The sequence below is a fragment of the Protobothrops mucrosquamatus genome, unplaced genomic scaffold, assembly GCF_001527695.2.
Source record: "Protobothrops mucrosquamatus isolate PMUCROS unplaced genomic scaffold, P.Mucros_1.0 scaffold454, whole genome shotgun sequence".
NCBI classification, from domain to species: Eukaryota; Metazoa; Chordata; class Lepidosauria; order Squamata; family Viperidae; genus Protobothrops; species Protobothrops mucrosquamatus.
The window spans coordinates 253219-266016 of record NW_015386777.1 but is presented as its reverse complement, the minus strand read 5'-3'; the positions used below and the strand labels follow the sequence as shown (position 1 = coordinate 266016).

General features: G+C 48.0%; 2 protein-coding genes across 2 annotated transcripts in view; one reads left to right on the top strand and one right to left on the bottom strand.

Annotated features, from left to right (window-relative positions):
* AP3M1 (adaptor related protein complex 3 subunit mu 1) overlaps positions 1 to 5665 on the bottom strand; it is a 12793-nt gene extending 7128 nt beyond the window's left edge. Inside the window, exons 1-3 of the mRNA XM_015816457.1 lie at positions 5627 to 5665; positions 2393 to 2668; positions 907 to 1097 (exon numbers count right to left, since the gene is read on the bottom strand). Of these exons, the coding sequence (XP_015671943.1) occupies positions 907 to 1097; positions 2393 to 2665 (464 nt within the window). The 5' untranslated portion in view covers positions 2666 to 2668; positions 5627 to 5665. The remainder of the gene's footprint in view (positions 1 to 906; positions 1098 to 2392; positions 2669 to 5626) is intronic.
* A 238-nt stretch (positions 5666 to 5903) lies between these two features.
* The window catches only part of ADK (adenosine kinase), a 126263-nt gene continuing 119368 nt past the window's right edge, over positions 5904 to 12798 (top strand). Inside the window, exon 1 of the mRNA XM_015816460.1 lies at positions 5904 to 5977. Coding sequence (XP_015671946.1) covers positions 5904 to 5977 — 74 coding nt within the window. The remainder of the gene's footprint in view (positions 5978 to 12798) is intronic.

Genomic DNA, 12798 nt, shown 5'->3' with positions numbered 1-12798 from the left:
GGCTAGAAGAAAGTGCCTCCTAACCAGAAAACTTAAAAACGGCAAATTCAATGCTGACTTTTTCTGCTCTATTACTGGGGGGGGGGGGGGGGGGGAGGAGACAAGGGAACTGATAAACCTGTTATCTGTTGCAGGTGTAAGTACCTAGTTTGGAATGTAGAAACACACAGGGAAAATTACATGGTGAATATCCAGAACTGGCACCAAACAGATGGCTTGGTTCAGACAGAACACCACATGGCATTAATGTCTTCTGATGGCTTATTGGTTAAGCAGGAGAGGTGAGCTCTTCCAGGGCCATTTTTAAGGCGGGTCTTCTCCTGCACCCCTCGGGGTGAGTTCAGGAGCAGCGTATCTTCCACGGGCGTTCCAGTACCTCTTTGAGCTGATGATATTGCGGGTCAGTGGGTGCATGTTGTGCCTTGGCCTAGGAGCAGGGGGACAGCTGGACAAAGTGCTCCCAATACAGAAGAACAGCCTCCAATATTAAAGATCCACCAACAGAGCTTTGGAAAAGGAAGGCCCGTCGGTTTTTCAGAGGTACCTGAGGATATCCAATAGCCAGCAGGCCCTGCTTTCCAAAATAGACTCTGCACGGCCTCTCTGGAAGGTTGTAAATAAACTCAGCACTCATGGAGTAAAAGTACAAGGGGGGAGGAACTCCTTAGGTCATCGGTTAATCTGAACAAAGGTCAACGAGCTCTGGGTCCGGTTTACAAGGACAACCGACAAATCCACACCTGGCCCTCAAAGGTCTCCCGCCATTTGGAAAGTGCAAGTTCACACACCCCTGTTCAATTACCAGACTGTTATGTCCTGCAATCCACCCAGAGTCGCCCCCTATTGGGAAGACCGGTGACATACAGATTTAATAAACGAGGAAATAAAACTAGCCGGAAGCCCCGGGAAGCGGCCGGAGCGGTACCTGTGATGGAATTGACCACCGAGCGCAGGATGGTGGGGGGTTTAATGAGCTCCTTCAGTATGTTGGATTCCGTGGCCAGGGGGAAACCGTTGTCCAGCATTTCTTCAAGAAGCTCGTACACAATAACAACATTGTCTTTAATGGCAGTTTCAGAACATTCTCCAAAGTAATCCTAAATCCACAAAGAATACAAAGAAGGTAGTTTGTTTCAGTTAATAACAAAACCTTCACTTAAAAAAAAACAAAAACCAGTCTTCCGCTAGAAAGACAGCTCCTATAATTTAACATCCTTTCATCTATTCAGACAGTATGGATTCCCCCCCCCATGGTTTAAAAACGGGAAGGGCTCTTCACCAGAAGGTGAAGCACGTAATTATTTTGGACACCTGTTCAGTAGAGACCCAGCTTCCATGGATAGAAATTGTATGTATCTTGATGTGCAGTCAGTTACAACCAACTTACACAAGCCCTCTCCCCAATGCTGCAGAAGACTGCTGTTAAGTAAGAGTCTACAGCTACCTGTAGCTATGGGGATACTCGCAGGTTCCATTCTATTGTCTGGCTAAGCCTAAAGTTGCTCAAAACCTTTAAAAATGAAGAAAGCATAAAAACCCAACGGACACCATTCAGCCTCCTCATCTGATTGTACACAGAGGCCTATTTCTACCTGCTAATGTCACTCTCAAGAGCATTCAGTAATGCAGCCTTGAAAGAAAACAATTTTAGTGAAAAAAATTCTACCTCCCTAAATAGACCTGAAATCTGTTTTGGTTTACGCTCAGCAAATAACACTAAAATAATTTGACATGTTTTGCTGGAGGAAGAAATCTAACCCTAAAACATCGATTCTTTGTGAGGCTGGTAAATTCCACTTTGGAAAAACTGAAAATGTGGGGTTGAATCAGGCTGCCTGTATGGAGCAGAAGATCCGAAAGTCCCCAACCTTCCACCATTCCTGCTCCTTCCTCGTGGGCGACGTTTCCCCTGCCGCAAAGAAGGGAAGCCAGAGGCTTATAAATAGGACAGCAAGACTGGGTTAGGCAGCAGCCTGAACGCCTCTCGCCCACGTCCCTCATTCTGGAGGTATCTGCTGTCAACAAGGCAGAATGAAATCCGAGTTCCTCAAGACAAAGTTATAGATAAAATGTTCCATTCTGGAAACTTCAAGTTGTAGTTGGAAATCCTATTGCAGTGCTTAAAATTAGTTACAAATCCCAAACTCCTAATGACCTCTTTTCTAAATATGAGTAGTCGTTCATTTGTTCCAACTAAATTTCTGCCGTTCTGTGTGCCCATAATTACAATTTTGTGGAACCTGTTCTTAAAACTCAGATATCTTATTCAGGAAAAAAAACGAACAGCCTAACCACTACAACTGATGGATATGTGGAAATCATCCAGAGCTTTCAAATATGAACTGGAAGCACATTTCTCCCCTAAATCCACCCAGCTATCCTGTAGACCAACCTGGAAAGTATCTGCTACGCGATGGAGGAACTCAATGACGAAGAGAGGTGGCACTTCCGTCTGTATGACAGACACAAAGAAGATTTTGTCTCGGTAGATGCTGATGAGGAAGTGGTGAGGGGTGGGGATGACGGGGGGCACATTCTCCACGTCGGCTGCTCTTTCCTGAGCTTCGAAGAAATAGTCGCACACAGACTGGCAGACGACACTCTTCCAGTGCTTCTCCAAGAATATGTCCCCGGAAGAATTGATCAGAAACAGGCTGTGGATCATTTTCTGTTGGGAGGACACAGGTGCGCTATGTGCATTAGTGGAAAATCAAACCGCCTTGTGCTTCAGGAGAGCTCTCACCCCCTGCTTTATTACAATGACTCTTTGGAGAATGGAGGACACAATTCAAGCAAACCCCCCCACCTCGTGTTAACTTCATTTTTTAAATCCACAATTTGCTGAAGAAACTCTGCTGGCTCTGTTTGCACACAGCAGGAAACTCAATGGATGAGCTCATCACATATTATGCTAAAAATGAACCAAACCCCAACAGTGAACTCTTGAGCCGTGTGTGAACCCAGACAATGAACCAATGCAGAGGGAAGGTCAGCAGCAGAAGGTATAGTTTGAAATTAGGCATTTTTTGTAAAATAGCTTTGACCTAAGAGAGTCAAGAAACGCCAACTGAGAAATTTAGTCTTTAGCTGGAAGGATAGGATCTTGTAACGACATGAGATTTGTTTATCCTGCCTTTATTTTTATAAATAAGGTGGTGAACATACTTAATACTCCTTCCTCCTCCTATCTTCCCCACAAAAACTGCCCTGTGAGATAAGTTGGGCTGAATGTGTGTGACTGGCTCAAAGCCACCAGTTTGCTTTGTACAAAAAATGCAAAGTAAAAAGAACACATTAACTAAATGAAGCAATAAAACAAGAAGCGTCCGATGATCCAATTACACACACCCAGGAGTTCCTGCTATCACGATTCCATGAAGTATAGAGTTGTGAACTTTATGGTTTCTTCTACAACCAAGATACGTATTTATATATCTGGCTGCATGATAATCACAAGGATCAATGATGACTTGCACCAGGACATCACAGATTAACTGGATCAGGGATCTTATTTGTATAACTAATGGATATAAGTATCAACTGCCTTTCAAAGACCATTTGAGAGAGGTTCTCTGTAAAAATCCATGACATACTCAGAAGCATTCTTTTGGGCAACAGCGATTCATGGTTATCATTTTATCAGTGGGATAGCCGTGGTCTGTGCAAAAACCACGTGAACCTACACTTTTCAGCTATCGTGCTAGCAAAAGTAGGACCCCAACTTTTCTAGTTCGAAGTAGATTTTGATGAATTCCATGGGGGAAAAAAACAGGAAGACCTCTCTATGCCTCAGATCACTACTTTAGGGCCGTGGCAGGATTTGGTATCACTGGATCTTTGATCCTGCATAACTCAGCATATGAAAACAAATATGATCTTTAATACAATGATACGGTGGTGTGCTTCCGTGTAAGAAAACCTCCTGCCAGATGTCATGCATTGAGCTTCTATTTAGATCCCAACCACAATTAGAAATGAACTGAGAGTGGAGAGAAGCATCACTCCTGCTTGTCTAGGTGACACCCTCCTTCATCCAGAGAAGCAGATTGTAGTTCTAGTCTCAGACCTTTAGTGTTCACCTCCTTTCTCTTACAGAGTCTGCTGAAAAAACAAAACTTGACGTAGAAATTCATGTTAAGCCCTATTTTAGGGATGGTCTGATTGCGGCTCAGACTGTGTGAACCCAGCCACCACGGCTTTCCCAAACCAAGAGGGAAGCTAATAACGACTAAACAGATTTCTGTAACTATGTTGGATAAGGCTCTCTGGCCCCTTGTACATAGAAGAGCTGGGACTTTCCAAGGTCCAACATTCACCTCCTCCTAGCACACTGCTTGAGCTTGATGTGTCCCCACCCCTGTGAAAAGTCCAGGAGAGGGGGTTATTTTTTCCTTGTCCTGATGCACTCCAAATCAAAAGTACAGACACAAGTACACAATGTCCCAGTTCCCCTATCATGCCAATTCATGTTTGGTGAGAAGCTAGGATAAGCTTCATGTGACAAGGCCTTCCACAGCCAGCTAGGATCCAGGAGACAGCAAGCCCGCAGTTTGCTTTATCTTTTCAGGCATTTATCAAAACAAATTCCTTAAGCAAACGGGAGGCCTATCCGGGTGCAACAACTGAGCTTTTAAGGGGGGGGGGGACAGGGCTAAACCTGCCTCCCAACTTCTTAGTGACCACATTTCATTTCCCAGTTGTGCAGAAGAGGTAACAGATACTCAGGAAGAGACACTTGGGTTGTGTGGCTTCATCTTGCACATTTTATTACTGCCCATCATTATGAGGGACTTAACATTAACAGGGATTTCTGCCTGGATATTGACGTCCCGGTTTAGGAAAATGGATCTAGAAACTCCTGGGTCCAAATTGTGGGGTTGCCTGTCCTGCCAGGCCAAGGGCAGTTGAGGCTGGAGAGCTTCTTCTCTCTTTGGCTTAGAGACCAGCTTAGCTTCCCAAATCTGGGTGGGGGGGATCCTTTTTTCTTTGGGTAACACCCCCCCCATTACCCAAACACAATAGGAGATTTAAATTGACCAATAATCGTTTTACCCCTATTGGGTAAAATGGATTTAGTGGATTTTTCCCCTCTGGAACTGCCTCCTCCGAGACCCACAGGGAGGTTTCCCATCCCAACGTGGCTAGAGAGGCCACCGGGGCCCCCACAGCAGCCCCGGGACCGCCCGATGCCGGCTTCCCACGGAAGCAGCTTAAGTCGGCTGAGCTTTTCCATCTCTCTCCAGGCCCGAGACGGTTCGGGCGGAGCAGCCCAGCTGCAACCTGGAGTCCAGGCCCCGCTCACGGGCCGCGGAGGAGACACCCGCCCCCCGCACACCCCCACGCCTGCCACGCCTCGGCCTTTGGCCCCGGCCTGGCCTCGGTCCACAGCCGCGCCTTCTCCGAGGGGCAGAGGCCAGGGGAGAAGCGCCCCAACCCCGCCCGGCTCCACTCGGAAAGCGACCCGTGGCGGAGGGGGCGCCCTCCGAGGCCGCGACGGGTCTCCCCTCCTCCCCCCCCACACACGGGGGAGCCTCGCCGCGCGCCCAGACGCCCCCGCCCCTCGCGGCCCTCCCGCCCTCCTCTGCCCCGGAGGCGCTCAGGGGACGCCGCCGCCCTCGCCGGTTACCTTCCCCGCGACAGCCGCGCCCGCCCGGCCAGGAGACCGACCGGCCGACCAGCAGGAGGAGGAGGGGGAGGGGGAGGGGGCAGCGACGCGGCCCAAGATGGCGGCGGACCCCGCCCCGTCCCCGCCCCTCCGGCCACGCCGGCTGCCCCGAGGAGGAGAGCAGGGCGGCCGGCCTAGCCGCAGGGAAAGCCCCGGGCTCTGCCGCCCCTCCTCCTCCTCCTCCTCCTCCGCCGGAGACCTCGCGGGACACGCCTCGCCCCGCCCCGAGCAGCCGGCCATGAGGAGGGCGGCGGCGGCGGAGGTTCCGCGCGCCAAGAGGCCGAAGCTGCGGGACGAGCCGGGCCGCCTCAGGTAAGCGCGCGCCCGGCCCCGCCTCCTCCCGCTGCGCCCGCCCGGGGGACCCGCCCGGCTCCTCTGCGCGGCCTGGCCCGGCGGGGAAGGCGGGGAAGGCGGCGGCGGCGGCGCCCGGATCCTCCCTCCCTCCCTCCCTCCCTCCCGCGCTGGGTCGTCGGGGCCGGGAGAAAGCGCCCCCACCCCCACCCCCACCCGAGCGGTGGCGTCCCGATGGAGGGGCCGCTCTCGGCTCCCCTCGGGCTCTGCGTGGCGGGCGACGTCTGGAGGGCGACACCCGCGCAGGCGCGCACTTGGTTCGGCCACGGGGTGGCAGCGCCGGAAGGGACCGCCGAGGGCATCTAGTCCAGCCCCCTCCTGCGCAGGCAGGCAGGCAGGCAGGCGACGCCGCGCCCTCTCTGGTCGGGGGCGCGAGGACTTTTGCCCAAGCCAGAAGAGCCCTCGGAGGAGAGGCCCTGGGAGAGGCCCTTCTGGCTGGGGCAAAGTCTTCGCCTCTTTTGGCAAAGAAAGACAGACAGATGAGGAAAAAAGCCCGGGTTTCCCGCCTGTCAAATTCTGCCGCAGACCCGGAGCCCCCCCCTTCCTCCCCCCCCGGGATGGGGAAAGCGGCTCTTCTTAGCGAGCCTTCCGGGGAATTGCATTCACACGACCCGTGCACATCGAAAGCCTGCCTGGCACCAACCTGGTCCTCTCTGAGCTGGGTGGTTTCCTTGCAGACGTTTCGTGACCCAGCTAGGTAACATCCTCAGTGCTGGAAGGAAGTGGGGCTTGCGTTGTGGGGAAGGAGGAGGTGGTCCTGGGTGGTCTCTGAGCTGGGTGGTTGTCTTGATTTCATGACCCAACTAGGCAACTTCATCAATGCCAGGAGAGAGGTGGGGGGTTTGTGGGGAGGGGGCCAGAGCGGCCGTTGAGGCGTGTGAAATCTTGAGGCAGGTCCAGGCCTTGGGCTAGTAGGGAAGCTCTTTTCTCTGATTTTTTGTATTATAAGGAGGCTGAAGACATAATTATATATGGTCGTTATACGGTTGCTACAACAACAGTTCTAACAGTGGCCTAAGACTTTTGCACAGCACTCTGTGTGTGTGTTTGTTTGTGTGTGTGTGTGTGTACTCCAGCTTTGAGCTCTAATTTAGCTCATATCCCAGAATAATGAATCATTCAAACCATAACTTGTTAAAGTGTATCAATAAATTCATGAAAAAAATATATTAAACATTGCAGGACCCCCATCTGAGGCCCTTTTAGCTGGCTCCAAACCGTGGCAGGGTGAGGTGTATCGTACCTGGGTGGCCGCTGGGTGGTAGCAAAATGTTGGTGGTTTTGCATTGCTGGCTTGCCACCTAGGTTTTTTTTTTGCTTACGTGTGTTAAATATTACAATTAAAAAGATAAAAATAAATACAAACTAAAAAAGAAAGAAAAGAATAAAAAGAAAACAAGAAAGTGCAGAAAATGCACAATAGAAAGAAAAATAGAGAAGGAAGAAAAGCTAAGTATAGTAGTAAAGGAAATATATATAAAGAGATAACTTTTAGAACAATTTTAGTAACATCACCTTATCTGGAAATACAACCAAGGATGTCTTCTTTCCACGACTCATCTGTTCACCTATAAACAAATCCTTAAAACCTTATTGTCAGTCCTGTTCAGCAAAAGTTCATTAAGGGTTGCCATCTCTCCCCCCCCCCCCCCCAATTCGTTTGTGTCTGGACTAGTCCCTGCAGTTCTTTTGGCAAGGCTTTTCAGAAGTGGCTTGCCATTGCCTCNCCCCCCCCCCCCCCCCCCCCCCCAATTCGTTTGTGTCTGGACTAGTCCCTGCAGTTCTTTTGGCAAGGCTTTTCAGAAGTGGCTTGCCATTGCCTCCTTCCTAGGGCTGAGAGAAAGTGACTGGCTCAAGAGCACCCAGCTGGCTTTCTGCCTAACGTGGGACTAAAATTCACGATCTCCCAGTTTCTAGCCTGAGTCAACCTTGAGCCGGTCAGGATCGAACTCCTGGCGGTGGGAATGCAGCATTAGCCTGCAATGCTGCACTCTAAGCACTGTGCCACCAGGGCTCTATAAAATACATAAATACATCAATAACGATACAATATGATACAAATTCAATACAATACAATCAGCAAAAATACAGGCTATGACTAAAGATGGGGATGGAGGGAGGGGGGGAGGGAATGCCCAGGGGTGAGGGAGGGTCTGCATGCCGGCTGGGGAGTCCCAGGAGTTGAAGTCCATCCATCTTAAAGTGGCTCAACCTGAGAAACGGGGCTTGGGAGAATCCAGTGCCCAGAGCCAACCCAGAATCTTGACCCAGGAAAAGCAGCTTTCATGAATAACAGGCAGCTGCTGCACTTGTGCGAAATCCAAAGTGTTTCTTCCAAATACAATAAAATTTGCAGAGCTTTATGTATTTGTTCCTCTTTTTTTTTTTGTAAGTTCAAGTTTGTCCTCTGAAGTGCTGGACTCCAGCAGTGAATATCTCATGTCACTTTTGGGCTCCACGCAAAAGTCCTTTATTCTCCCTGACCTTTTAAGTTGCTAATGTTTTTAATAGGTTATGCTGCCGTGTCACCTTTTCATTAATTTTATTTCAACCGAATTTTTACTGTTTTAACGTTATTGCTCTTTATACATTGGATAGTTTTTTTGCTGTTCTTAATTTATATGTTTTGTGATTTTAAAATTACCAAAAATATTTTTTTAAAGCAGAATTTTTTTTAAAAAAAGATCGCTGTATAAATCTGAAAAATAGGAGATCAAATCTGTTAAGTGCAACACAGTGTATTTGATTAAATAATTTTAATACAAAATGCAATTAATCTTGTACGTTACATACTAGAACAAAACCCACTGAATAAAGTGTAAAGCAGGAGTTATACAAAAGGTTATTTGTTAACTAAGAAATACTGTACCGGTTTCTTCCAAATTAAAATATCCTTATTTTACGTAAGCAAATCCTTGTTCCTAATGGCACATCTTAACATAACAGTACAGTACAATAGGGGAGAGTCCCATTTAAAGAAAGAAAAGTCACAATGCCAAATAAATGTTAGTTGACCTGGGAGATTAAAAACTTATTTACAGAGAAAACTTTGATCCCAGCGAATTGTTGGAGCCGAGATTCAAGGAGGAGATTCAAGGAGGTGCCTCATGGAGTCGCTTTCCTGAACCCTTTGCCAAATGTAGGGAATTTGCTTTTAATGTCCTGTGCAAACCTCCGTCTGTCTCCCTCACAGCTCTGATTATGATGGTGGGGAATGGAATACAAATCCTTCCATTCCCCACCATTCACCCAGAACTGAAGAAGCTCCTTGGATGAGAAGCGAAACGTCTTCAAAGAAAAACGAGAAAGTCCAGTTGCCTCCTGAAAAAAGACCTCCTTTGGGACATCCAACCTAGAAGTAAGGAGAGATTTTCTAACCCTGAGTATGATTAATCGAGGCACAGCTTGCCTCCCAGGGCTGTAGGTGCTCCATTTATTCAAAAATAGGCTGGACAACCCTTTAATTGTGATGGTTCCTGGTTTGAGCAGGGGGTTGGATTGGAAGACCTCGCAGGTCCCTTCCAGCCCTATGGTTCTGCATTCTGTGATTCCAGGACTCAGATTAAAAGCAGTTCTTCTGTGGTTTGCTTAGTCCAGGGGTCTTCAAACCTGGCCCTTTTATGACTTGTGGACTTCAACTCCCGGAATTCCTCAGCCAGGCACGTGTGCCTGGCTGAGGAATTCCGGGAGTTGAAGTCCACAAGTCATAAAAGGGCCAGGTTTGAAGACCCCTAATCTAATGTCTGAAAGCAGGACACATCCAATGCCACAACTTGTCCAGAGAAATAAAAAAATGAGGACACTTGATACCCACAGCCAACTGCAAATTAAAATTCTCATGCTGATTCCTAACGATGCTGGTTGCCTATTTCTAAAAAAGTAGCAAACTTTTTGAAGCAAAAGTCTTACATTTCCTTTTCTGGTCTTCTCCAGCTTAGCATTTCGAAGTTGGATGATTGTCTCAAATGTAAGGCCAACTTCCTTCTCCGTGACTAGAATATGACCTTAAGGACATCCTTTGACATCTGGGTGTCAGGGAATCTTTCCAAATGCAGATGATTCTGCATATTTCATGTGATTCTGCCTTTTATAAGAATTCGTCATTTCATGTGCTTCTTCCTTTTATAGGAATTTATCTTTGTTTCCCTTCTTGTCCAAATTTGGGATTAAGGGGGGCTGTGTGTCGCATGCATATTTTACTGAAACAAGGAATTATTTTCGTGCTATTTCAGAGATTTTGATGGTTCTTTCCTTTAAATATGTTTTTGATGGTTCTGTGGATCTTTTTTATTATGGTGAAGATGTTGTCTACATATCTGATCCATATTTTTGGTTTATTTGTGGGAGTGTTATGGCTTCTAGATATTACATGACAGCCTTCAGGTGCTTTGAAGAGGGAGTCAAGCTCCAGGGCACCTGAGGGCAGAACAAGAAGCAACGGATGGAAACTAATCAAGGAGAGAAGCAACCTGGAACTAAGGAGAAACTTCCTGACAATTAGAACAATTAACCAGTGGAACAACCTGCCTCCAGAAGCGGTGAATGCTCCAACACTGGAAGTTTTTAAGAAGAGACTGGACAGCCATTTGTCCGAAATGGTATAGGGTTTCCTGCCTGAGCAGGGGGTTGGACTAGATGACCTCCAAGGTCCCTTCCAACTTCTATCCTATCCTATCCTATCCTATCCTACCCAGAATGACTAGAGTTTCAAATTTTCAAAATCAGGAATTTGTTCCAAAAAACCCAAACAAACATCAGTTACAAATCCTGTTTTCTGGAAGTTTCACATCATAAACTGAACTTTTTGCTAAAAATTGCCATATGTCTAATAGATATAAAGTTGTTTTAGATTTTTTCATACTAGAGACCCATGTAAATAGGCCTTTTTGCTTTCAGTGCTCTAAAAGCTTAGATGAAGAACTTTAATAAGGAAGATAAAAACCCTGTGGATTTTTTTTCGGGGGGGGGGAGGGGAATTGCCTATGAATTGCATTAGAAGGCTTCAGTCTTGAATTGTGAATGCAGCAGGAGAGAGAAAAATGTCTCTGAAATAGGAGAGAGTTTTCTGTTAGGCAAGTGACATTAAACCTCAGTTTCATAGAGTCCTCTATGCCTAGTGGGCGGATTGTATGGAAACATTTGGTTTCATTGGCTGAGTTTTCATTTGAAGACATGGCTAAATGGTGGCTGGTGCAAGGAGCGAATTGTGCCAGGTTTTAGGCCGATGGGCCGGACTCTTCTTGCTACATACCACCAACCCCAGTGAGCTTTAAAACCTGACAGCATTGATTTCCAGCGTGCTAACTGTCATCCTGTCGGTTCTTTTCCTTCCAGCAGATTTTGTTGCGCCTGCCATGGGTTATTCTCGGAAATCTTGCTATCCAAAGAGCATTTCCTATTTAGCTCAGGCTCTTAAGCGCAGATATCGGTGTATGAGCTAGTGTCACATATCAAACCATGATTTAGTGAATAATCCCCCCATTTGCTGGATCCTATATATAACATCCTGGCCTAAGTGGCAAGCTGTATTAAGCATGTTGTGTGAATTGGTGTTTGTAGCCTAAATTTTCATGTTCTTAATGTGCGAGGCCCTCAAATTAGGTGCTCTGTAGGAAAAACACGACCTTCTTTGCCCAGAGACCCGTCTCTGGGGGCTTCTAGGCTTCGTGTCTGAAGAGCTTGTTCCTCAAAAGCCAGAAACTTGTCAGGTTGAAGATTCTGTTCAGCCGCTGGTCATCGGATCCTGGGGCCTTATAGGCAACACACTGGCTCTTTCCTAGCAACATGTGGTCTCGCTTAACCACCACGTCAGCCGGGTTCACACAACATTAAGGCTTTAGGTCACGGCTTTACTTTCCCCCTTGGTTAAGGTGCACCTCCTCCTAAGTTACCACCAAGGAAAAAAACCATCATAGCCGCTGGGCTGGGTAATGCAGCCCTACCTGTTTGTGATCTGCAAAGCTCTGCTGAGTTTATTTGCCTGAGAGCAGCTATTGGAAGGAACAGAAGGTCAGCAGCCCCTGGGGCCCCCGCCTGCCCCCCCCCCGCCTGGCTGGCCACGCTCCTGTCACCTGGGGGGGCCCTTTGTGGCTGGGCCAGGGCTGCTTCTCTCCCAGCAGCCTCCCTCCCTGCCTCCATCGGAGGGCTCTTGCGCCAGGCCTGCCTTGAAGCACAAGGCAAGAGGCGGCTAAACCAGGTGTGTGTGTGTGTGTGTCTGGGTGAGAGACATTTGCTAATTTGAAAATAGTGACAGCTAGCATGAGGAGTAACACTCAGGAACAGCTGCAGCCCAGAGACGGTCAGATAAGAGGAAACCGAGTCCAGCTTAGAACTGCAACCTGAGAAAGCACCTCAGGCAAGACCCCCGCTCCCCCCCCCAATAGTTCTTGCAAAGGGACGGGGGAGCACATTCAGAACTAGAAGATGCTGGTACGGGTGGTCCTCATCTTACGACCACAATCGGATGTGGGGTTTTGGTCACCTAGCAATGCGAATGGACCCAATTTTAGGACCCTTTTTACTGAGGTCATGGAGCAAATCACCACCGTTGTCAAGTGGACGTGGTCACTGAGTGAATCTGGTGGGTGCAACAGCTGTAACTGTAACTTCATTTTTCTGAGACTGTCGTAAATGTGAACTGTTGTTAAATGAGCGGTTGTATATCAAGGACCCCCTGTGTTGATTTTGCAAGTCAAGCTAGGATTGGCTTTGGTTTCCAGTCGGGTCTGCCTTGAAGGGTCGGCGTTAACACTGCACACCTGCATGCGCTTCCTCCCCCCCCC